Source organism: Pteropus vampyrus, unplaced genomic scaffold, assembly GCF_000151845.1.
Source record: "Pteropus vampyrus isolate Shadow unplaced genomic scaffold, Pvam_2.0 Scaffold74, whole genome shotgun sequence".
Classification (NCBI taxonomy): domain Eukaryota; kingdom Metazoa; phylum Chordata; class Mammalia; order Chiroptera; family Pteropodidae; genus Pteropus; species Pteropus vampyrus.
The window spans coordinates 8524668-8551498 of record NW_011888855.1 but is presented as its reverse complement, the minus strand read 5'-3'; the positions used below and the strand labels follow the sequence as shown (position 1 = coordinate 8551498).

Below are 26831 nucleotides of genomic sequence, written 5' to 3'. Positions count from 1 at the left end.
GGTTAGGACAAAAGAACCCGTTTATTTAGGCAATTTCAAGTATTTTAATACTACAGTAATAAGTCTTAAGGGCGGTGATGGGGTTATGAAGGTCCAGGCTAAGTCTCTGAGATTTATTCTGAATGTGGTGAGGAACCAGTGATCTTTACAGAATGCTCACACTGACATTCTGTAAAGATCACTCTGGAGTCTGGGAGGAGGTTATCTTAGTAATCCAGACAAGAGATTATGATGGCCTGGACTGAGGTTGTGGTAGCAGTGACTGTGAGAAGGGAATGGAGTGGAGATATATTAAAGGACTTAGGATAGGTAGGACTTCTGGCTGTATGTGAGGGGTGTAAGAAGGAGAGGGAAGAAGATATCAAAGACGACATCCCTGTTTCTGCCTTGGATGGGTGAGTGGGTGGTTGGTTGTACCTTGGAGATAAAGAATACAGAAAGAAGAGTAGGCTTGAGGAAAGGTGGGGAGCATCAGTTTTGGATATGATGAGTATGCAAAATTTAAGTGGGGGAGTCAGGGCATTGGATATGTGCATCTGTAATTTAGAGGATAGGGGAGGGCAGGAGAAAAAGCTGTGGGATGGGGTGTGCCAAGAAAAGAGAGTCTAATATTTAGAGCTTATGTATTTTTATTTATAAATTTTAGAATTAATATTTTGTGTGTATTGATTTATAGTTTAGCTCTATAAATGACCTAATTTAGATTTCTCCTTCTGGATTAACGAAGGACCTGGCACTTGAAGATGCCCAGGCAACAGGATTCAGGACTTGATGGTGCAGCAATCCTGTCATCAAGAAATACCACCTAAACACAGGCTGCTACAAAGCCCTTATTCCTCAACCTTACTTTTTTTTGTTTTTTTTTTTAAATTGTTAGGATTGAACGCGATGGTTGGAACAGGCTATCCTCTGCTCTACTATCACTTGTAAGGACAAGTGAAAGGTTTTCAGGTCAGAGTTCATTGATGGCAAATATGTGATGAGAACCTACTGTGGGCATGGCTCTATATTGGGCAGTCTAGGCCATACAAAGCAATGTTGAATTGAGTGTGAGGTGAACGGGTGGTTAGATGGGTACCATGAAAAGATAAACACAGGGCAGTATTCTATGTGCCAACTGAGTTATAGGCCAGAAATACTGTGAGAATTTAGGAAAGGCAGAGATCATTTAGGACTAAAGTATTCAGAAGTCTTTATAGGAGACCAAACTGGTCTTAGAACAGCTATTTAGAGTATGATACAACAATAGGGAGGGGAATCTGTTTGTAGTGGATAATTCAACTGTTCATTACATAATAGGTATTCAGTAAATATTTAAATAAGTGAGAGGTAAGGCTAGCATTTATATTCAGTCTAGGCCAAGGACGGTCGTGGATAATAGGCAAGAATCATGTTTTTATACTGTAGGCTTATGACTTTTCAGCTTTCTTGCTATAGAGTCCTTTGAAAGGACATTGTACATGGATACCCAGTATGTAGAACAAATGAAAGCAGAGAACTGTGACTGAGCCTCCAGCTTATAATTCTCATGGCCCCTGAAGAGATCTGTGGGCAGTGAGAATCTGGCAGATGTGATCAGAGTGACTTTTTAGAAGGAACAGTTTATCAGTATTATACAGGAAGCATTTGGAAGGAGAGCGTCTAGAATGGGGAGCAGCAGATGAGAGGCCACTTACTGATCTAGGCCAAAAGAAAAGAGAAGCAGAGAGCCCAGGAAGGGCGGGTCAGTTATGTTCATCTTACTTATGTGTATGGCTTTTGACTGCCTCACACGTGTGACTTCTTGAATGGCATTGTGAGGGTGTGAATTATGTCTGAGCCAACATTGAATACTCTTTTTCTGTGGGTTGTTGAAGGGGTTGTTGGCTTTTTTACCTGCTAGGCTAGAGGAATTATATATTGTAGTGGGTTTATCATGGCACCAGTGGTAGTTCATATAAATATGTTTAATAATAACAGGACAGTGTATGAAATTAATTAAATAATTGGGCCAGATATGTGGTGGTTTGACAAAGTTAACTAGATGTGCCCTGATTCTGCTGCAGATTATGTGGGAAATTGCTTTGATAAACGTTTCTGTACAATTCTATAGGAAAGAGCAAGGATTCTGGCTGGTCCATACTTTCTCACAACATCTATTATTGGTGACCCCTTTGAATCTTAAACATGGCTCAACTTGAATGTTACTGAAACTCTGGACATCTGAGCACAAGTGAAGACTCAGTTTTTTGTTCAGCATCCAGAGCCTCAGATCTGGTGGGAGGGGCACATATAAATTAACATTGATTATGGAGATAATTTGGTAGGCTTCATACCTCTTGTCAGATCATGACACCCTGAAGACTGAATCACCTCATTTGAGCTGGGTGAGAGTTCTCGAAGTTTGATGTGGTTTTAACAGGGGCTAACGCTTAAGGGCGGGTTGAAGCTAGAGCCAGTCCTTGCTCTTGGAGAAATCAACCACTTTTTGGATGGAGTAAGGGCATTTATTAATAAACATTTTCAGCAGAAAACATCTTGTGGCTGAGTCTGCCTCCAGAAGGGAGGGGTGTGTGTGTGTGTGTGTGTGTGTGTGTGTGTGTGTGTGTGTGAGTATAAGAGAGAGAGAGGGGAGGGGGGCGGGGAGGGAGAGAAAGAGAGAGATTTTGGCTGGGGTCTGGATAGGGTGAAAAGCATGGTCTTAGACCTTGAACTGGGACAAGAGAGGGGTACATACTTCAGTGTGGTCTGTGTTTCACAGGTGGGGAGGGGAATCCTTCAGCCTTGTCTAGGATCAAGAACTGAGCATGCTGGGATTGGGCCTTGAGAGAGAGGAAGTGGACTATCTATTGGGAATTAACTAGTTAAGATCTAGTATAAATGGAGGGAGAAAGGTTTAGGGAAGGGAATGGTGGAATCTAGCAGCTCTGTGCCTGAGCATGCAATCCTAGGCTGAGGCATGTGTGTGTGTGTGTCCGTGTCCTTGTGCGTGCTCATGTATGTATATACTGTATTGCTGGAGGGTGTAGGCTGTGGTGGAAATAACTTGGGTTGATTCGAATCAAGGATACCTGAGCTCAGATCTCATCTCTGCCACTTATTATCTCTGTGACCTTGTACAAGATTTTAACTTCTCTGAGTCCTCAGATCCTGTTTTTCTTAACTTCCTGCTCCCTGGAAGGTCAGTGAATTTCTAAGAAGCTTGTATATTCCAGGAACAAGGACTCCATTCCAGACTTCCCGTGTCTTCACAGAGAAGAGCAAGGGAAGATAGAGACCTTGGGTTTCTTCTGATGTTAAGCCTTGCCTTTCCATCAAGGGTGGAAAGGACTCTGGAGAGAATGGGGAAACCAGATGTCCTTTCTCTAGCCAGCTTGTGGTCAGCAACTTGTTCTTTCAGGGAGGCTTTAGGGTGAATTGCATTTTTTTGAACTTTAATCCTCTGATAATAGGCAATCTATGTTTGAGATCTTTTGGTAAACACACATTGTATTAACAGGGATTTATCATTATCTGACCGTTCTGGAAGGCCAGGAAGTGTAAAGAGCAACACAACAAGAAAGAACAAGCCTATCTGGTCACTAGTCATGCCGGAGATTTTTGTCACTGCTTCCAAAATGGATCTCTTTAGTCTACATCTATTCCACATGTGTGAAATGGAACTAGCGATATCTGTCCACTGGGCTTTTATGAGATCTAATCTTATTAGTTCCCTGTTAAAAACCTTCAGTGGTTCTCTGATGGATAACAAATTATAATTGTCTTGATTTTTAAATCTGAAGATATTTATAATGAATATTTGTGCAATGTTTTACAGTTTCTAGGTTTATCCCAGGAATGCACGTATGGTTTGGTATTAGAAAATTTAATAATATCATTTACCACATTAAAAAACAAAGGGAAAAATATGATTATCTCATTGGATTCACAAAAACATTTGACAGAATTCAATATAAATTTATGATTAAAAAATAAGATACAAGGGAATTTTTTCAATTTAATTAAGGGCATCTACAAAAATCCTACAGTAAACATACACAATTGGAAAACATTAGAAACATCTTCTTTAAAATCAGGAAGATGATAGGAATATTCATTAGCACACTTTCTGTTCAACATTGTGGCCATCCTAGCCAGCGTAGAATTTCTTTCAAACAAGAAATTAGAGCCCTAAGGATTGGAAAGAAGGAAAAAATATATATATACCCTCTGGCATTATATGCCGGTAATATGATTGTTTACAAAGAACACCTGATTAGCTCTTTAGACAAATAGAAATAATGGGAACATTTGATAAGGTGGCTGGATATAAGATCAGTTTGCAAAACTCAATTGCATTTTATAAACCATGATCAGAAAAAATAATTTAAAAAGGACACCATTGCTATTATAAAATAACAAAAACCATAAAATAATTAAGAATAAATTTAATCAAACATGTGTAAGGTCCTTATACAGAAAAATATAAAAGTTTAAGTGACATTAAAGAGGACCCTAAATAAATGGAGAGATATTTCATGTTCATGGATAGGAAGACACAATATCAGAGAGATGTCAGTCCAAATTGATTTATAAATTCAATGCAGTTTTATCAAAATCTCATCAGAGTCTTTCATGGAACTTGACAAGCTAATACTAAAATTTTATGAAAGAATGAAGAGACTGGGACAGTCAAGACACATCTGAAGCATAATAATCGTATTTGGACTTGCCCTATCAGATATCAGGTCTTATGAAGCTACAGAAACAGTGTGTCACTGATAGACAGATAAACTGACCAAAAGAATAGGTTAGAGATTCCAGAAATAGATCCCTGTTTATTTGGAACTTTGATATGTGAGCTAAGATGGCATGACAGGTGAGTGGGAAAAATAAGTATTCAATAAGTAGAACCTATAGGAGAAAATTAGATTCCTATTTCACATCATGACATAAAAATCAACATCAGATAAAACAAGAACTTAAATACTAAAAGCAAAAATGTTAAGCTTTTAGTAGAAAATAGAAATTAATATCTTTCTGGCCCTGGAGTAGGGAAAGACACTAACCATAAAATAAATTATGTTTGTAGGATTTCTTACATGAAGTTTTTCATCTTTACTGGGCACTCTTTCTCCCTGAGCACATTTTCTGCTTTGAGATTTTCTTTTTCTACTTAAACACATGATTAATCAGCTGCCTTTGTGCATCTCTTTATATTTATTGTCCTGTGCTCAGCCACCTTCTTTGCCCTTGGAATACAAATAGTCCCAACGTTCAGATGCCCATTGCTTATATTTGCATGCTGAACTGAAAATGATGAAGGAAGCCAAACGAGGAGTCTGTCATGGTCAAATGGGCGGTGGATCTGGCATGCTTGATTTATCTGAATGTTACAAATCCCAGTGTGAGATCTATAGAGACTCTTAGGTCTCTGGAACATTCTCTTAAACACAGCAGCCCCTTTCTCAAGCCAGTTTGGGCCATGGACAGAGGGAATGGCAAAGGAAACTCCTTTCATTGTTTTAGAGTTGTGGGCCCCCAAATCTACACAAGTGGATAGATAGGTTTTGTTTTCCTATTAGCAAAACAAAGCTTAGCCTGGTCCAAAGACCGGTAACTCCAAGGTCCCCGACTTGACCATGGAGCCGAATAGTTTCATCAGTCTTGGGATAAAGTCCTGTCCTTTCCTTGCTCATTCTTTTGATTTTGCTTTCCCACCCTCCATAAGATTGAAACATGTTGGTCAGGAGTAGTTGGGCATCGAAGTGGCATCCCATAAGGATCTGAACGTGTTGCCTTTGGTACAGAGGATTTTGAGATTATGAGTGGCTCTTGCTAGTCACCACCTGCTCATTTAGCTCACACAGCCGTTCTTTTCATAACAAATTTCAATCCTTTGTTTTTCTATGGGATTTTTGTTTCCCAAAAGCTTTCACTCTTTTGCCACTGTTCTCCATACTGTAGCCAATGTGATCCTTGTAAAGTTCAAGTGTGTTCACCTACTTCCTGCTGTACTTCTCTTCTTAAAACTCTTTGATGGCTTCTCATGGTTTCAGAATGAAATCTAAACTCCTTAGCTTTCCTTGTATGACATTTGCAAGACTGTTCAATCTTTACCTTTTTCTCTTGATAGTCTTCTCTAGTTTTACTGAACTTCAGTGCTTTGAACACACTTGACTCTCCAGGTCTTTGTGCATATCGTTTTCTCTGCGATAATACTCTCCCAATTTCCTTTTTACCTGGCTAATATCTTTTTTCCTCAGCGTGCCAGCACTGGGATAGTTGTCCATCCTCTGTGCTTCTCTAACTCCTTTCCAAGGAATGATAATACTTAGATATGATGGTTAAATGTTTCCTTGGCTTTCTCTTCCACTGAACTCTAAGCTTTGTGAGAGCAGGGTTTGTGCTTTGTTTATTGTTGTGTTTTCCTTATTTAAACATAGTGCTTGACACATAATAGGCTTCATTAGATGTTTGTTGTATGAGCTAACATCCCTGTGAATTGAGTGGCATAGTGCCTAGCCTCGCCTAACCCCCTTATCCCTCTGGGGGATGGAGAGATGGAGGGTAAGGACCTCCTACAAAGTCATACAAGTGTTTGGTGGGACAGGCTGAGCTAGGACGTGGCTTCCTCCAGAGGAATGCACTTTTCATTGGAAGATCTTTCAGAAATGCTTGACTCACTGCATTCCTTTCCTGCTGGGTCTATAGTTAAGAGAACAGGCTGACAGAGATGCCCCTGGTGGGTGGGCAACTGCATGGACTTGTGGCAGTTGGATGAATGAGTTTACCAACATGTGATCTTCTTTTTCCCTTCCCACTCCCTTCCTGTTCACAGCATCAAGCTGGGCTCCCAGGCCCCAGTACAGGCTGGGGATGATGAGAAGAACCAGAGGACGATCACTGTCAACCCTGCCCACATGGGGAAGGCATTCAAGGTTATGAATGAACTGCGGAGGTACTTTTCGTATTTTACCTGTGCCTTTTTAGAATGGGTGAGCGTCATTAGGGACTGAGAAGTCAGGATACTGCCTCCTAATGAATTCTGACTCTTCCTCACCCACTCTCAAACAATCATTTGGCTTCTCCTCTCAAACTCTGATTGAGACAGAATGTCTTTCTGAAATCTCTCTTTTCTTTGTATTTAACACCTATCATTTTAGTGCTGAATCACAGGGGAAAAATCCTTTATAGTTACAGAAGTTCTGTTCATAAACTTGATTTCCAACTGAACCAGCTGCTTGAAGTCCAATAATAGAATGATTGCAACACCTACACACAATTGCAGATTAAAGATCGTGGATGCCAAGTATTTTCTTTTGGCCTTCCTGTCATTCCTTGGTCTGAACTTAGCTTGTCAAGACAGCCACATGAATGGAAGAATACCTAGCTTCTAAAATGCGATTTAACTCTTTAAAGAAAGAAATGAAATACAAACATACTCATTCTTGCTAAGCTAAATGGTAATGGTGTGCAGGCTATTTGTAAGGCCAGTGTGCATGTTTGATGAGCTTGTTGCAAGACAGGTTCAGGGCCCAGAACATGGTTTTTTTGTACAAAGTCTGTGCACCCAATCTCTTCTTTTCCGGAGAGCTCAGAAGTTTCCTTTGCCCATGCCATTATTTACTGTATATTTCATCCTACTTTGAGCTGTAATTGTTTATCTCTTTTCTTCACTGTAGCTCATGAGTTCCCTGAGGGCAGAGGCAACTTCTGAATCATTTTAATCTCTAGCACCTGGTACTTCTTAGGAACTTTGAGTCATTCACCAAAGATGCACAGAGGCACTGGCTAGGCTCTGGGATGGGTGAATGGGGGTATGAGATAAAAAATGTAAATAGGTCAGTGAATATGGTTTTCTACAGTACAAATAGGTGTTTTATGGAAGAGGAATGCATTAGGTACTTGCTATATGGTAGGTGTGCAATAATTATTTGTTTCTTAAAGGGTGCTGCGAAAGCAAGTATGTCAAACTGCAGCTTTGGAGAATACTTCCTAACACTTCAGCTATATATATTTTTTTATGATGACATTGGTTAATGAAATCCAATGAGCTAACACTTAAAATTTAAGTTTTAAGTTTCCAATTTATATATATATAAATTGGAAACATACAATGCAATATATATATATATATAAATATTGCATTGTATGTTTACCACCCATAGTTAGACGCTTAAGCTAAATTTTGAAGGACAAATAAGAGTTAAATGAAAAGTGATGGGGTTAGAGGCAAGTCTTCCAGGCAGAGAAAATGGCATGAACAAAAGCTTATATAGCTGAAGATATATTTGTTGAGTAGTGGGTCGAACTACTTTTAAACAAAAGTTCTATTTGACTCTATGTTTTTTCATTTCTCTTTTCTGTAGGGCCTAGTGTTTGGCATAATAACCAAAGTAAATTAAATTTGTTTTATACCAATTTTTATTAGGCCTCCTGCCAAATTTCCTGGAAGCTCTGTCTATAGTTGTTTTAGGCAGTGTGCAGTGCTGTTGTTCATGCCTATGGATATGGTTCTCTTGCCACTAAAGAATTTGTGTTTTGTTCCCTAGACACTATTGAGTTTCTTCATGTAGCTTCCTTGAGTATACCTTGTGCCCTTTGTTTGATTTAAGACTCTAGGTTTCCAAGTAAACAGCCTAACTTTACACCTCATGGAATTAGAAAAATAAGAACAAATTAAGTCTAAAGTTAGCAGAAGGAAGGAAATTATAAGGATTAGAGCAGAGATAAATAACATAGAGACTTAGAAAGGCAATTAAAAAGCAATGAAACTATAAGAGTCGGTTTTTGGAAATGATAAAATTGACAAACCTTTATCTAGATTAAACAAAATAGAAGACTCAGATAATCATTTCACAATATATATGTATAGCAAATCATGACATTGTATGTCTTAAATTTAGACAGTGTTATATGTTGATTATATCTCAGTAAAACAAAACAAAACAAAAAAGATACGAGGTCTCTCACCAGATTGTATTTTGCCTGGTGTAGCCAACTCTAGTAACTGCTGAAGGGGAGAGCTCAGAGAATAGTTACATACACAGAATTTCCCTCTCCCCACACTTTCCATTACTAGCATCTTTTCTTTTTCTTAAATAACTTAAAAAAGAAAGTTATCCTGCTATGTCCTTATTGCTTCTTTTCCAAGTTACCACACGTTTTTATATCTTTCCCCAAAAGCATTGACTGGGATTTAACCTCTTCCAACAGTCCTGCTTCTTCTCTTTTGCGTAAATCAGCATTCGCCAGTCTGTTCTGAGGAACATTTTCTCAAGATGCTCTCTGGGGAAAAAGAGCACTGTACCCAAGTGAGTTTGAAAAATGCTGTATAAGACTGATTTGCCCCCCTCTGAGATTCATAATACATACAGGCATATTAAAATCTCTGAGCAGTCTTGCAATTAATTTGTCTAACTGAGAGTTTCCCACACATATTTGACTATAGAACCCTCTTTGGTTATTGTTACATATAGACCGACTGTTTTGTGAAATTTGTTTTGGAAAACACTGGCCCTTTGCTGAAGTTTAAGTGAATAATCTTTATATTAGTCAGAGTTTTCCAGAAAAACAGAATCAATAAGATATGTCTATATATAGAGATATTTATTAAAGAAATTAGCTCATGTGGTTATGGAGGCGGAGAATTCCCATACTCTGCTGTGTGTAAGCTAGAGAACCAGGAAAGCCAGTAGTATAGTTTAGTCCAGGTCCAAAAGCCTGAGAAACAAGAGCCACTGGTGTAAGCTCGACACTCCAAAGGGCTGAGAGCCAGTAGTTCTGATGTCTGAGGGCAGAAGATGGACAGTCCAGCTCAAGAAGAGAAAGAGAGAATTCCTCTGCTTTTTTTGTTCTATTCAAGGCCTCTGTGGATTGGATGATGCCCACCTGCACTGGTGAAGGACATCTTTTCTCAGTCTACCAATTCAAATGTTAATCTTTTCTGGAGAAACATTCACAGACACCCCCAGAAATAATGTTTTCCCAGCTATCTGGGTATCCTTTAGCCCAGTCAAGTTGACACATTAAATTAACCATTATAATCTCTTTCCTATTCGTTTGTTTGTTTGTTTGTTTATTTTCACATGGACCACAATCTGTATCTGGTAAAATTTTAATTCAGGTTTAGGCATGAGTTTCTCTTTCATTAAAAATTTTTTTTAAAGTTTTAAATTTTTCTTTTAATTTTTTGGAAAAAGGAATACATTTATTATAGAACATTTAGATAATACAGGTGATAATTTTAATACATAGTGGTAACCATTATTAATAGTTTGTAGAACATCTTTCTTTTCTTTAAAATAAACATCTCAACCGGATTTTTTTCTCTTACCACTATATTGAACAAGTTTTCTATTTTACTAACTGTTCCACAACGTTATTTTTAGTGGATGAGTAATATTCTCTTTGGTTTATTTTTTTTAAACAGTTCCCTGTTGTTGGCTGTCTAGCCTTTTGAATTGCTCATGTAAATAACACCTGCAGAGGTTACGTTTAGAGCATTATAGTATAGTGATCATAGGCATAGACTGGAGCCAGGCAGCCTGGTTTCAGATCCTGGCTCCAGTACTTACTAGCTGTGAGACCCTGCACAAATTAATTCATCTCCCTGACCTCACTTTTGTCAACCATAAAATGAGGCTTATAATAGTTCCAGTCTTGCTGGCCTGTTCAGAGGATTAATAAGTAAAGTGCTTAGAACAGTGATAGCACATACATTACTGTTGTTAAATACTTGTGCACATTCATGATTATTAATATAGAATTAATTCCTAGGAGTAGGATTACTGATTTCAACAGCATGTAGCATAATAATAATGATACCTATTCCTTAGATACTGTTTTGAGACCCTGGTATATAGTGAACATTCTGTAAGTGTTAGCTGTTATTATGATAAAGATGATTTGCTAAGCACTGTGCTCAGCTACAGGAATATGGCGTAAGATAAGGGAGTTAAAACGTTGCCCTCGATGAAACTTGCATTCGAGCAGTGTTCAAAGATTATATCAAATTGTAAGGTATTTAAATGACTAATTTTAAAAACTAGAGTGGAATGGGTGAGGCAGTGGACCTGAATAGATCCTTTATTGATCTGGATGAGTTTAATGGGAACTGGAGAGAGGCATACTTTGTTTAAATGAAGTCCTGGGTAAAGCATCTTGTCATCCAGGGATTAAGGTAATGAAATGCTACGTGATATTCCAGGGACCCAGGGTCATTTCTTGCATTGTTTTCACATTCCCCTCCCTCAATTTTAAGCTATTTTAGTTCACACATGTTCTTTGCAATTTATGAATCACACAATTCACGAGTTTCCTATTCTTTTTACTTCCATGGTAGAGAATGGGCTGTTGGCATGGTAACCACCCCACCTTCCTCCTTCTTTTGCACTTCATAGCTCTGTTCTGGTCAGACCAACAGCTGCTTCTGGGCAGCAGAGCCCTAATAGTTCTTTGGCTCCTGACCATCAAGCCAGCAAGTGGGGATGTGGTCCTTTTTGGAATACCACACCCTGACCAGGCTTGAAAAGGAGACAGTTTTCCTAGGTCATCATGACAGTTTTAACCTCTTATTTCACCATTGCAAACAGTGCTGTTCTCATCTTTTTTTTTTTGGATGGTCTGCCACTATGCCTTTATTACTTGTAATAGCCATCTTAGCACATTTCTTTTTTTTGGTAACAGCTTTATCAAGATATAATTCGTATGCCACACAATTCACCCATTTAAAGTGTACAATTTAATGTCTTTAAGTATATTCATAGTCATGTAGCCAATAATCAATTTTAGAATATTTTCATCACCCTACAAAAAATCCTGTGTACTTTAGCAGTAATCCCCCTGTTTTCTCTATCTCCCCTTCCTGCTAGTCTGGGGCAACCACTAATCTTTCTGTCTCTATAGATTTGCTTATTTTGGAATTATACAGTATGTGGTCTTTGGTGACTGGCTTCTTTCACTTAGCATAATGTTTTCAAGGTTCATCCATGTTGTACCATATCTTAAGCATTTTATTGCTGAATAGTATTTCATTATATGGGTATACTACATTTGACTTTTGGCTATCATGAATAATGCTATCATAAAAGTTTATAAGTTTTTGTGTGGATGTATGTTTTCATTTCTCTTGGGTATGTACCTGATTAGGATTTCTGGGTCATATGATAACTCTTATGTATAACCTTTTGAGGAACTGTCAGACTGTTTTCCAAAGCAGCTATACCATTTTACATTTCTACCAGCAGTATATGAAAGTTCCAGTTTCTCCGTATCCCCACCAACACTTGTTATTTTTTGTATTTTTGATTGTAGCCATCCTAGTATATGTGAGGTGGTATCTCATTGTGATTTTGATTTACAGTTGTCTGATGACCAATATTGTTGAGCATCTTTTCATTTGCTCATTGGCCATTTCTGAATCTCACTGGGAGAAATGTCTATTCAGATCCTTTGCCCATTTAAAAATTATATGTCTTCTTAGTTTTGAGTTGTAAGAGTTCAAGTTCTTTATATATTTTATATACAAGCCTCTTATCGGATACATGATTTGCAGAATGTTTCTTTTGTTCTGTGGTTTGTTTTTTCACTTGCCTGATGTCCAAATTGTGTCTTTCTGGATTCTCAATTCTTTTCTGTAGATCTCTATATATCTATCCTTATGCTATTATGACACTGTCTTTAGGTTTTTAGTAAATTTTGAAATTAGGAAGTGTGAGTCCTTCAATTCTGTTTTTTTTTTCAAGATTGTTTTGGCCATTTCAGGTCTCTTGCATTTTCATATGAATTTTAGGCTCAGCTTGTCAATTTCTGTGAAGAAGCCAGCTAGGATTTTGATAGAAATTGTGTTGAATCTGTAGAATAATTTGGGAGAGTATTGCCATTGTAACAATATTAAATCTTTCAATCCATAAAAACTGGAGGTCTTTCCATTTATTTAGGTCTTTAATTTCCTTCAACTGTTTTTTTATAGTTCAGAGCATAGGTTTTGCACTTTGTTGGTTAAATTTAGTAGTAGGTATTTTATTCTTTTTTTGATGCTATTGTATATGGAATTTTTTTTTAGTATTATTTTTGGATTGTTCGTTGCAAGGGTATAGAAATACAATTGATTTTTGTATATTGACCTTGTATTCTGCAACCTTTTTGAACTCATTTATTTGTTCTAATAGTTCTTAATGCATTCCTTTGGATCTTCTAGCCACAGGATTGTTATCTGAGAATAGACATAGCTTTATTTATTTCATTCCAATTTGGATGCCTTTTATTTTATTTTCCTGCCTAATTTCCCTGTCTAGCCACCCTAATCATATCTTATTATAAGCAGTACTTGATACAGGTGATCATTCCTTCCTCCTTGAAGCCCTGTCTTTACTTGGATTCTGGGATACTACACTCTTTTCTTTTTCCTATCTCACTGGCTGCTTTCTCATCTTTTTTGCTGGTTCTTCCTCTCCTCTTAACCTCATGACCATCTCCTACCTCTAAAACGCAGACTTATGTATCCATTTGCCTGGTCGATAACCCTGCTTCGATGTCCGACAGGCAGCTCAAACTTAACATATGCAAAACTTAACTCTAATTTTAAATGAAATACTTTGTGGAAAGAAGAAAAGGAATAAGTTAGCATTTACTGAATGTTTACTATTAACACTATTCATTATCTTGATTATAACACATCTGAATTCTGATACTCAGGGGCCATGAGTATTAGTTTGGTGAGTTTGATTCTGGAGCCTGAGCTTCATTCCTAACAGCTATACTGTAATTCTCCACAAATCGCAAAGTGTATATAGCTCTACTTCTCTCTCTTCAAAACTGTCCTTTGTAGTAGTGTGATAGCTCAGAAAAAAAGGATCTCATAGGATCTCTGGTAAATGGAATCAGAAGTGCTTGTGAGCCATGCAGTGCTTAGGAGACACTTTCCCCTTTTCCATGCAGAATGGATACATGGATACCCCCAGAGTAAGCTTACCTCCAGTGTTTGGCAAGTTTCTCTTGGTTACTTTCCCAGGTTAGATACACTTTCCACCCATCAGGACTGCTCTCATTCATTTGCTGAACTGGATTCTCCATCTTTATTCCTCATTCCTCCTTGTCTCTTTTTCATTTCTTCATGAATTGTCAGCTCCTCTGGGTTTGTGTAAGATATCCCTCTTTGACATTTGCTTTTTCAGCACCCAACATTGAAAATTTGCTCAGTATTTTTGACCCATCTGTGTCTACACTTTCCTCATTAAAATACTTGTCATCAAAGAAAAAAATTTACCTGTGCTTTAAGATAGCAGTGATAACTTCATTTCCTCTTAAAATCTTTAATAGAAGTGAAAATGTCCAAGATGAGTCTATTCGTGTTGGGAATACATTTTTACAATAATTTTTGTCCAGATTAAAAACCAGTCTATTCTCAGGTGGCATCTGCAGTCTCATTTGGTCCCCATGAAGTATGTCCCAAGGTAGCTAAGAAAGATGAAAAAACTGTGGAAAGTTCATTTGTCTCTGTTCTTATAACCAGTTAGGGGCAGAGACAGTTGTGTTTCCAGTTGAGCTGGCTTATTCTGATAAAATTTGTGTGTAGGGTCTACTGTCCACTGCAGTGTGAGGTTCCACTCCCAGGTTTTGCCTCTTGGTGCTTGGAGGTCTCACCTTTTCCAGAAGTCCCCTCACTGATACCTTATGCCATATGATGAACCTTTCCTGATCACCTTTCCCTGTATTGATGATGCTAACTTGTTTTCTGTCATTTCTCATTCTAAGTTTCAGCCAATCATAAGGCATTGTGATACTGTATCTGAATTCAAGACTCGAGCTTCTGTAGCTTTGGGCCACCTCTCTGAGCTCCGTAGACCAGATATTTTCTAAAGGCATTTGTAGCTGTAACCTCCTCAGGTTGTATGATTCTGTTTCTCTAATAAGTGAATCTGGACTAATGCCTTAATAGTTGGCAATGGTTTAATATGGTACACCAGAGATGGCAAATATGTATCTTCTCTTCCATTTATCAGTCATGGCAGACTCATTACATTCATCTCATCACTCTAATATCAAACCGTGTCATGACCTTAGACTTCTTAATACAATAAAGTGTTCTAAGTAACTACTATCAATGGATCATAGTTGAAATGTATTTGTCCTCCTTGTTGTCCCTCCCATCAATTGTGCTTCAGTCTAAAGGAGGGACTAGTGGTGAGAGGATACCATAGAAGTTAGGAGCATGGGTTCTGGAGTTCAGCTGCCTGTATTCAAATCCTGTTTACACTGCCCACTTTCCGTGTGACCTTGGAAAAATTACTTCTCTGGGCCTTAATTTCTTTGCTTGTAATATGGGGCATAACAACAGTCCTATCTCATAAAGTTGTAGAGAGGATTAAATGAAGTAGTATGTGTAAAAAAGTGCTTAGACCAGTGCCTGGCACATATAACTCAATAAATGTTAACCACTATATTAATAGTAGGCATGATAAGGACGTGCAAGGCTGGTAGAGGAAAAATTCTTGGATCGACAGGGCCTTGCAGCACTCTTTCAATCTCTAAAGTAGTCAAATATCCATTCTGTCTATGAGTGTGGATTGATCTCATTTCAAAATTTGTTCATTTGTTTAGTAAAAATTTAGGGTCTACTGTGGGCTAGGCATGCAGGTGTCTAGAATTTAACAGTAAATAAGTCCCTTTCAGAGTCAACAGTGTAGGGGGGTGACGAACATGAAAAAAGGCAGTTACAATATTCTTAATAATTGCAATGATTGGAGTTCGTGCACGGTCTTTAGGGAGCACAGTGTGCAGGTAGAATCTTTTTGGTGATAGTGTTAAATCTGGGTGGGAGGAGAAATATGAGAGTCCTCCAGATCTGGCTGGTGTCTTACCAGTACTGAATAGGCAGTAGATCTCTTGGGGGAATTGTTAATACTTGTTCTCACTGGTGGCACATGCTCATGCCTCTTGGCATTCATTCAGTCACTTGACTGACAGCCCTAAACTTTTCCCACTGCTCCCTGAGCTGCTGTCCCCCTGTCTTAGTCATAGTTGATGGAGTGGGGAGCAGAGAGGTGGAGACGAATGGAGGAACTCTGAATTTGCAGTCACAGACTAGTTGGATTTCTCTGTGTGCCTTAGGAAAGAGTGAGTATCAGGCTTGTTAGGGACTTGGTAAAGTTGATGAGTCCATCCCCCTGCCTAACTCAAGATAGAGCAAGTCTCTATGACAGCCTTATATGGTGATAGTATGAAATCTGGGTGGGAGAAAAAATACCCTTGTGTGGCTGGGGTAGGTGTTGGTGCTATGACCCATCTTGTCCCCTCACTGGTGTCTTAACAGTAAGCAGCTGTTGTGTGACGTGATGATTGTGGCAGAAGATGTCGAGATAGAAGCCCACCGTGTGGTCCTGGCAGCCTGCAGCCCCTACTTCTGTGCGATGTTCACAGGTATGGTGAGGGGGAAACAACCCATGGTTATGAGGCTGTAGCGCCCCGGGAGAATTTTGAGGGTGGTAGCAGGAGGGGAGGGAGGAAAGAAAGACTGTGACATCTACCATGAGGAGCTTCTATGTGCCAGATACTGTGCTTTGCACCATGGAGGACTTGATGCAATCATAGTCTCAGCCAGGCCAGTCAGGAATGCAGCCTCTTGTCCACCTCTGAGGCAAAAAAGGTAGAATCTTGTAGTCCATTAGTTCTTAAACTTTGGAAGGCATCGAGGTCATGTGGGGACATTGTGAAAAATATAAACCATTGGGCTCATTCCCAGGCCTCTGGTCTCTCATTTTATAGATGGGGGACACTGAAGCTAAGAAATGAGAAGGGCCTTGCCCAGGGTCACACAGAGCATGAGTGGAACTTGGCTTCTTGATGGCTGGCCCAGTGCTATACTGGCTGGCTCACATCCTATCCTTCCTTAGCCCTTCCTTCCAAGCAGGGGTCGTAGACTTCCTCTGGCCTTTACAGGAGAATTGGAGAAGTGATAGTGGGGTCTGGGGTGGGGGAGGGTAAGACAGGAATATTCATCATCAGTCATTCAGTTTTATCACCTTTGCTAGCCTAGGAGCATACCACATAGCTTTGTCCAACTATTTTACATGTGTTACTTCTGAAATTGAATTTCCTGAAACCCATGGGCTGAGCTTCCGGTCTGTAGAGCCTCAGAGGACCTGCCCTGAACCAGTACATGTAGTGCTCTACAAATCACTGCTGACCGAAGGCCAGTTCGACTGGGGGAGATCCTGGACTGGGTCAGGTGTCCCTTTCACATGCTCGCCAAGTACCTGTGCTTCCTCTGAGTGTGGTCACTATCACTCTGCATTCTTGTCTGTTTCCTGGTGTCTGCAGTACCAGTACTCTCTCATATATCAGCTACTTCTCATCCTGCAATTTACAGCTCAAGTCTCCTCAGATTGGCCTCCTCTGACCACCCTAGCCGTAGCTCCCCACTGTCTCTTTTCTATCCTATAACTTGACTACACATTTTTTATAACATTTATCACTATCTGAAAATCATGTCGGTCATTTACATGTGTTTTTTTACCTGTCTCTCACTAGAATATAAGCTCTATGAAGTCAGGAATGTTGTTGGACTTGTTTGTTACTATATCCTAAGTACCAGGTACACAATAGGATTCATAGTTTTTAAATGAATGAATGAAATGTCTCTTGCACTTGATTGTGAACTTTGGGCACTTGGGAACCATATCTTGTCACTGTTGAATCCTCTGTGCCCACCACAGGGCCTAGTATTTAGGAGACAGTGAATAAAAGCTGAAAGAATGAATGTGGGCTTGCTAAGAATGGATGAATGTAGGCATATTTTTGCTTAAATAGACTCTTACCCCTTTCTTAATATAGTGTGCAGCCTGTGCTGGGCAAGTGTAGTTCCTATTGGGGGAGACTTAGTACTTACATTGTGAGAGTTCCTCACATGTGTGTCCTCATTGGCTCATCACATGAAGGAGCTGGTCTCAACTCAGAGCCGTGCCTCTGCTAAGTGGACCAAGCTACTCTTATCTTACTTTAGGCCAGGAATTCCACAGTATAGCCTAGAAAACCAGATAATTTCACTACCTGAAAATTTTGAGCCTCATTTTCTTTAGAGTACTCTCAAACCTTAGTAGTAATGTTTTTTATCCATCTCTCTTTTTTTAAAAAAAAAAAATACTTCATTTTGTCTGCAACTGTTATTTAGCTAAAATTTCAATAACTATTTCTGCCAGTCATTTCTTCTCTCTGTGTGTGGTTTGGGAAGTCCATTGTTGAGAGAGGAATCTGTTTGGAATTTCAGTGACTTATAGTGTTGGCTCCACTTCTTTGCTAATAAACTTGCCTCTTTGGTAGTGGAAGTGCCTAAGCAAAATCACGGTGATATTAGAAATAGAGAGAGAAGATGCTTTGGGGGCAGGTCTGGATTCTAGTAATGGATAGGAGGAGAGAATCAGGAGAAGAAAGCAATCTAATGTGATGCATGCCCAGCCAAAGCCTTGTTTTGAATCTGGTTACTATATATCCTTCCATCCTTCCTTCCACTTACCCATCCATCCATCCAACCAACCATTGTTCACATATGTTCATTGCAAAAAAAAAAATTAGAAAATGTGGGCAAGCAAAAAAAAAATAAAAATTACATGTAATACAACATCTAAATAAGATTATAATTTATTTAGCTTTCAGATTTCAAATTTATAAATATATACATACATTTACAAATATATAGATACAAAATATATTTTTTAACATAAATGACTTTATATATACACAGTTGAATAGCTTTTTTTGATGTGTATATTTTAAAAAAATTCTATTCATCTTCCTGGAATGTCCTTCCTCCCTGCCTCTTTGCCAGCCTGACCTCTGTCATCCTTCATTACTGCTGAAGCACCGTTTTCTCAGGAAGACCTTCCATGACCCCCTCGAATTAGGTTAAATCCCTTTGCTCTTACTCTCATGGTCCTTTACACTTCTCTTTAGTATTACTACTTACTCATTACTTCTTCAATATCTGATTTTCTTGGTCAGCCATAAGTTTATGGTGTTAAGAACTATGCCTTTTATATGTACTGCTATTTCCCCACTGCTTTCCATGTAGCAAGTGTTCAGTGAAAATTTGCTTAATTGAATTTAACACTATATTGCAAATATATCTTTTTATGTTGATGAAATCACATCTACATCATAATTTTAATGATTTCATAAGAGCCCATTATATGTATTCTAATTGAAAATCTATTTCCTTATTGGTTGGAAATTATAGTTCTTTCTAATATTTGGCTATTATAAATAATACTATAATGGGTATCCTTGTATCTTAATCTTTATTTACATTCCTCATCGTTTCCTTAGAATAGATCCCTAGACTAAGAAATATTTGGGTATGCACGTTTTGAGGACTTGTGAGACCCACACTATAACTCCACAACTCTGGAACAGTTGTACGACCTTTGCTTCCATCAGCAATATATGAGACTTGTGTGTTTTTTGAGATCCCTTGGCTTTGTTTAAACGTTGGTAAACAGGCACAAAAAGAATAACATTGTAAAATTTTGTTCTAATTATCAGGTTAAGCTTTAAAATGCATAAAATTAGTAATGAAAAGACCCAGCTGACTCACGTGAAGTCCATTTTTGTTAGATGTTTAAGGTCAAAAAGAAAACAAAACACACGTGACTTTCTTCTGACTTGAGTGTTGTGATTACAATCTTTTACTCAGGCTCAAAGTGTTTTTAGTTTTTGTCCTCTGAGTTTATATGGCCCAGATGTCCTGTGGTGGTTCCAAATACCAACTCCACTCCTTGACTATGCCCTCACAATAATTTGGAATAAATGTCAAATCAAGGTCTGAGTGCCCATAGGAGAGTGTCCAAAGGCAGCCAGCCTGTGAGAAGATCTGGGATGGGCAGTCAACCTAATAGTCTTCTACTCCTTTAGCATAGAGTGATTGGAGAGGCCACCAGTACTGTATTCTGCCCATCTTTTTCCTTCAAGTATGGAATACTTAAGATTCCCCCCATTCTCTCCATCTAGCACATCCATCTCAGGGGAAGCAAATTTTCCCAAAATAGCCAGGTTTTTTTTTCTCTTTTTATCATGCCCTTTTCTAGGAGTTGTGTGTACTACAGTATTTGTACTCCATATAGGTCTCTACATGTCATCCAAATACTTTTAAAACATTCTCATTTTTTGTTGTTAAAGAAACCAAGTTCTAAAGAATATGCTGGCTCAGGGTCTTACACCTATCATTATGACTGCAAGACATTTGGGCTTTCATCCCAAAAGAAACCCCTGGAGTGAGCTCTCTCATCCTTCTGGTTCTGTTGTACTATATACAGAGGCTGATTATAGATTGGTTTTGTTTTTTTAAAGAAGAATTACTATACAGTTTTTATTAGACATAGGCTAATGTTAAACCAGTGTCTTTGAACATATGGTGAGTAGAAATAGGAGAGTCAGGAATGTTCTGGGGTAAGAGGCAAAGGGCTTGGATTTTGGGTGGGTAACAACCCTCTGCAAAGCAGAAATGAAGGCTCTCTTACCTCCCAGGCATGCATGCATTCCATAGAACCTTTGTTTCCACCCTTTCTTCATGCCAGACTCTACCAGGCCCTGGCCTGTGTCTGTCTTAATGAAGTCTTAATGCCTTTGAAGATCTTTGCATAACATGTAGCTCAGCAAAACTTAATCCAAGGTAATGGTGCAGAGAGGGAATTGAATCCTTTCTTTGGATAAAAGGGGCTTTGAGGGAGGTTGTGGAGTAATAGTAGTATTACTGTAGTTTCTGAGGATTTTGCCCCTTGAGGAGTCAGGAGTTGAGTAGAATAGTTCAGAAAAAAGGGTTGGAAGCATCAGAGGCTGCTTGTAATTAAGGAGGAATGGCCTCATCTTCCATGGGACTGTCTTTTTTAGAGTCACTTACCTTTGGGCTGAAGCTTATACTGACAAAGGGTTTCTTTTTCTTGTTCCTAACACACTACATCAAAGTCAGACATCTTTTTCTGGCTTAGGAGATCCAGATTTGAGGATGAGGAGTGCAGTAGTCATATCTAAAAATATGCTGCTGTTAATACAGAAATGATGAATTTTTTCAAGAATTAATTTGGATGTAGTTGAACATAGGCCTGTGTAGTACCTAGGACGAGACTGCTATCCAGACACCTTCCAGACCCCCATTAAGGTGCAGCTGTTTTGGTCAAGATGGTCTGGGATAGACTTGTTTGGACTTAGAGTAGCTCAGCCTTGAAATTTACATCATCATTGGAGAAAACCATTGATAAGGAATGGTTTATGAATGCTCATAGAGGAGGTTGGGAGTTGTTGATGTGGTGGCCTCTTTGCTAAGGATTAAAGACTGGGTGGCAATGCCATCCTGCATTGGGAGATGGTGTGGATATTGGAGCTGTAATGACCTGAGTTCCAATCCTGACTCCAGTACCTAATAGGTTTGTGGGGAATTCACCGAACCTCTGTGATCCTGTTTTCTCATCTGTGAGACTAGAATAATAACAACAACCAGGGACAAATATAAGTAATGGAAATAAGATACCTAATACCTTCTTATTAAGAATTGGTACTTAATAAAGTTTATGCTTACTATATGTTGAGCACATCAGAACAGCTGTGTACATAGTGTGCTCACTAGGATTATGACTTACACACTTGTACCTGCTAGAGGTGTGGGATTGCTTGTTCTCCTGGGCTCTCTACGGTTCTTGGAAACTTATAGGTGCAAGATTCAAAGACAGAGTCTGAAGAATTAAAGAAATTTAAGACATAGTCCCTTAGTCCAGGCCACCATCATCTTTGAATGAATGAATGGACAAATATCTGCCCTTAAGTAGATCATATTCTATTTGGAGGAATAGGACATTCATGTTAACCGATGACAAGCAGAAGATAGAAGTAGCTAAAAAGATGTGCAGACAATAGACATTTTTTGAAAGTTCAGTCTGATGAGGCTGAGCTGGGTCTCTTGGGAAAAACCAGCAGAGGAGGGCTCTTGCATTGACTTTGATGGAAGTACTTAACAGGGCTCATGTTCTATTTTCTAGACATATTTTGTTAAAGTAGTAGAGGTGAGAGAAGGAGCAAGAATGACTAAGCCTTTGATGGTTTTCTGCCCTGCAGGAATTACTGGAGTCTGTGGAATTATGAGATGTCAAGAGAAAGCCTCTCTTCTTCCTTTCTTGCTCCAACAAATATTTTTTAAACACTGCACACTTTGTTAGATGCTGCACACTTTGCTAGATGCTGCACACTTTGTTAGATGTTGAGGATATTTTGAGAAATAAGCTTGACAAGATCCCATCCCTCTTGGTTCTTTTTTTTACATTTAAAAAAATTATTATTTTATATTAGTTTCAGATATACAGTACAATGGTTAGACATGTATATAATGTATGAAGTGATTTCCCCGATTACCTTAGCATCCATCTGGCACCAAACATAATCATTAAAATAATATTGACTATATTCCCTATGATCTACTCTACATCCCTATGACTGTTTTGTAACTATTAATTTGTACTTCTTCATCCCTTCACCTTTTTCTCCCAGCCCCCGAACTCACTTCCTTCTGGCATTCACCAGTTTGCTTTCTGTATCTGAGTCTGTTTTCGTTTATTTGTTTGTTTCTTTTGTCCTTAAATTCCACATATAAGTGAAATATGGTATTTACCTTTCTCTGTCTGAATTATTTCTCTCAGCACAATACTCTCTAGGTCCTTCCATGTCGTTGCAAATGGTTAAGATTTTATTTCTTTAGTGGCTGAGTAATATTCCATTATGTATATGTACCATAACTTCTTTATCCAGTCATCTGTTGATGGGCACTTAGATTGCTTCCATATTTTGGCTATAGTGAGTAGCACTGCCATGAACATAGGGGTGCATAGATCTTTATGAACTAGTGTTTTGTTTTTTTGGGAGGATAAGTACCCAGAAGTGCAATTGCTGGATCAAAAGCTAGTTCTATTTTTTAATTTTTTGAGGAATCTCCAAACTGTTTCCCACAGTGGTTGTACCAATTTGCAATCCTACCAACAGTGTACGAGGGTTCCCTTTTCTCCACATCCTTGCCAACACTTGTTGTTTTTTGATTTATTGATGATAGTCAATCTGACAGGTGTGAAGCGATATCTCATTGTGGTTTTAATTTGCATTTCTCTGATGATTAGTGACCTTGAACATCTTTTCATATGTCCATTGGCCGTATGTATGTCCTCTTTGGAGAAATATCTGTTCGGATCTTCTGCCCATTTTTTAATTGGGTTGTTTGTTATTTTGAGTCATATGAGTTCTTTATAAATTTTGAATATTAACCCGTTGCCAGATGTATCATAGGCAAATATCTTCTCCCATTCAGTAGGTTGTCTTTTCGTTTTATTGGTGGTTTCCTATACTGTGCAAAACTTTTCAGTTTGATGTTTATTTTTTCTTTTGTTTCCCTTGTCTGAGGAGATATATTGGAAAAAATATTACTAACGACAATATCAGAGTTTACTGCCTGTGTTTTCATCTAGAAGTTTTATGGTTTGGGGTCTTACATTTAAGTCTTTAATCCATTGTGAGTTTATATATATGGCATAAGAACGTGGTCTAGTTTCATTTTTTTTTTTGCATATATCTGTCGAATTTTCCCAGCACCATTTGTTGAAGAGACTGTCTTTACCCCATTGTACATTCTTGCCTCCTTTGTCATAGATTAAATGCCCATATAGGCGTGGTTTTATTTCTGGGCACTCTTTTCTGTTCCATTGATCTGTGTGTCTGATTTTATGTTAGTACCATGCTGTTCTGATTACCATAGCCTTCTAGTATCAGGTAGTGTGATACCTCCAACTTTGTTCTCCTTTCTTAAGACTGCCATGGCTATTGAGGATCTTTTATCATTCCATATAAATTTTAGGATTATTTGTTCTAGTTCTCTGAAAAATGCCATTGGTATTTTGATAGGGATTGCACTGAATCTATAGATTGCTTCAGATAGTATGGCATTTTAATGATGTTGATTCTTCCTACCCATGAGCATGGTATATACTTCCATTTATTTGTATCTTCTTCAATTTCTTTTTTCAATGATTTATAATTTTCCAAGAACAGGTGTTTTACCTCCTTGGTTAATTTAATTCCTAAGTATTTTATTGTTTTTGATACAGTTGTAAATGAGATTGCTTTCTTAACTTCTCTTTCTTATGGTTCATCATCGATGTATAAAAATGCAACCAACTTCTGAATTCATTTATCAGTTCTAACAGTTTTTTGGTGGAATCTTTAGGGTCCTCTATGTATAGTATCATGTCATTTGCAAATAATGATAGTTTTACTTCTTCCTTTCCAATTTGGATGCATTTTATTTTTCTTTCTTGTCTGATTGCCGTAGCTGGGACTTCAACACTATATTGAATAGAAGTGGTAAAAGTGGGCATCATTGTCTTGTTCCTGATCTCAAGGAAATCAATTTTAGCCTTTTCCCATTGAGTATGATGTTAGCTGTAGGTTTGTCATATATGGCCTTTATTATGTTGAAGTATGTTTCCTCTATTTTCACTTTGCTGAGAGTTTTTATCATAAAAGGATGCTGGATTTTGTCAAATGCTTTTTCTTCATCTATTGATATGATCATATGATTGTTATCTTTCAGTTTGTTAATGTGATGTATCACAATTGATTTGCAGGTATTAAACCAACTTTGCATCTCAGTTTGCTAGTATTTTGTTGAGGATTTTTGCATCAGTGTTCATCAGGAATATTGGCCTCCAGTTTTCATTTTTTGTTCTGTCTTTCTCTGGTTTTGGAATCATGGTACTGGTGGCCTCATAAAAAGAGTTTGGAAGCCTTTCTCCTTTTGAATTTTTTGGAATAGTTTGAGAAAAATAGGTGTTGATTCTTCTTTGAATGATTAAAATTCACTTATGAAGCCATCTGGTCTAAAACTTTTGTTTTTTGGAAGTTTTTTGATTACTGATTCCATTTCTTTGGTGGTAATTGGTTGGTTCAGATTTTCTGCTGCTCCTTGACTCAGTCTTGGGAGAATATATCTATTTCTTCCAGATTGTCCAATTCGTTGGCATATAATTGCTTATAGTATTTTCTTATAATCCTTTGTGTTTCTGTGGAGTCTGTAGTTCTCTTCTTTCATTTCTGATTTTATTTATTTGGGTCCTCTCTTTTTTTCTTCATGAGTTCAGTTAAAGGTTTGTCAATTTTGTTTATCCTTTCAAAGAACCAGCTCTTGGTTTCATTGATCTCTTGTATTGTTTTTCTTGACTCTTATTTTGTTTATTTCGCCCTGATCTTTATTATTTCCTTCTACTCACTCTGGATTTTGTTTGCTGTTTTTTTTCTAGTTCTTTTAAGTGTAAAGTTAGATTGTTTATTTGATATTTTTCTTGTTTCTTGAGGTAGGCCTGTATTCCTATGAATTTCTGTCTTAGAACTGCTTTTGCTGTGTCCCATAGATTTTGAGTCATTGTGTTTTTATTTATGTTTGTCTCTAGCTATCTTTTGATTTCTTCCTTGATCTCAACATTAACCCATTCATTGTTTAGTAGCATGTTGTTTGCCACCATGTGTTTGTGTATTTTCCAGTATTTTTCTTTAGTTGATTTCTAGTTTCACACTATTGTGGAGAAGCCACTTGATATGATTTCAGTCTTCTTAAATTTATTGAGACTTATTTTGTGGCCTAACATGTGGTCTATCCTGGAAAACAGTCCATGTGTACTTGAGAAGAATATATATTCTTTTGCTTTGGGGCAATATGCTCTGAAAATATCAATTAAATCCTTCTGGTCTAGTGTGTCATTTAAGCCCACTGTTTCCTTACTGATTTTCTGTCTGGAATTTCTGTCCATTGGTGTCAATAGGGTATTAAAGTCTCCTACTATGAGTATATTACTGTCAATCTCTCCCTTTATGTCAGTCAATAATTGCTTTATATATGTAGGTGCTCCTATGTTGTGTGCGTAAGTGTTTACTAGAGTTATGTCCTCTTGTTGTATCAATCCCTTTATCATTATTTAATGTCCTTCTTTGTCTCTTTTATTATAGCCTTTGCTTTAAAGTCTATTTTTTCATTTCCATTTGCCCGAAATATCTTTTCCATCCCTTTACTTTCAGTCTGTGTGTGTCATTTGATCTTGAGGTGGGTAGACAGCATATGTCTGGGTCTTGTTTTCGTATCTATTCAGCAACCCTATGTTTTCTGATTGGAGCATTTAATCTATTTACATTTAAAGTGACAATTGATAGGTACATAGTTATTGCCATTTTATTGTTTGTATTTATGGGTTTCCCCTCTTCTTTTTACAGAGGTCTCCTTAACATTTCTTGTAATTCTGGTTTGTTGATTATGAATTCCTTTAGCTTTTTTCCTGTCTGGGAAGCTCTTTATCTCACCTTCAATTTTAATTCATAGCCTTGCTGGGTAGAGCAGTCTTGATTGTAGGTTCTTGTTTTTCATTACTTTGAATATTTCGTGCCAGTCCTTTCTGGCCTGCAAAATCAGCTATTGAAAAACCAGCTGACATTCTTATAGGAGTAACCTTGTAAGTAACTAACTGCCTTTCTCTTGCTGCTTTTAGGATTTTCTCTTTGTCTCCAACCTTTGGAATTTTAATGATAATATGTCTTGGTGTAGGTCCGTTTGGGTTCCTCTTGTTTGGGACTCTTTGTGCTTCCTGGACTTAAATGTCAATTTCCTTCATCAGGTTATGGAAGTTTTCTGTCATTATTTCTTCAAATAGGTTCTTAATCTCTTGCTTTCTATTTTCTCCCTCCAGTACCCCTATTATATGGATGTTGGTACATTTGATGTTGTCCTAGAAGTCTCTTAACTTTCCTCATTTTTTTGGGTTCTTTTTTCTTTTTGCTGTTCTGATTGGATGTTTTCTGCT

At 37.9% G+C, this 26831-nt stretch overlaps 1 protein-coding gene across 29 annotated transcripts in view; it reads left to right on the top strand.

The window, feature by feature from the left end:
- Nucleotides 1–26831, top strand: part of KLHL3 (kelch like family member 3) — a 233262-nt gene that overhangs the window by 128646 nt on the left and 77785 nt on the right. For 27 of the 29 annotated variants that reach the window (XR_002780908.1, XM_023531950.1, XM_023531951.1 and 24 more), the window contains 2 exons: nt 6800–6919; nt 16277–16383. Coding sequence is in view for 28 of the 29 variants with exons in the window: in XM_023531950.1 (XP_023387718.1) it covers nt 6800–6919; nt 16277–16383 (227 nt within the window). In the remaining variant the exon portion in view is untranslated. The remainder of the gene's footprint in view (nt 1–6799; nt 6920–16276; nt 16384–26831) is intronic. The other 2 variants (XM_023531961.1, XM_023531962.1) reach the window with 1 other exon arrangement.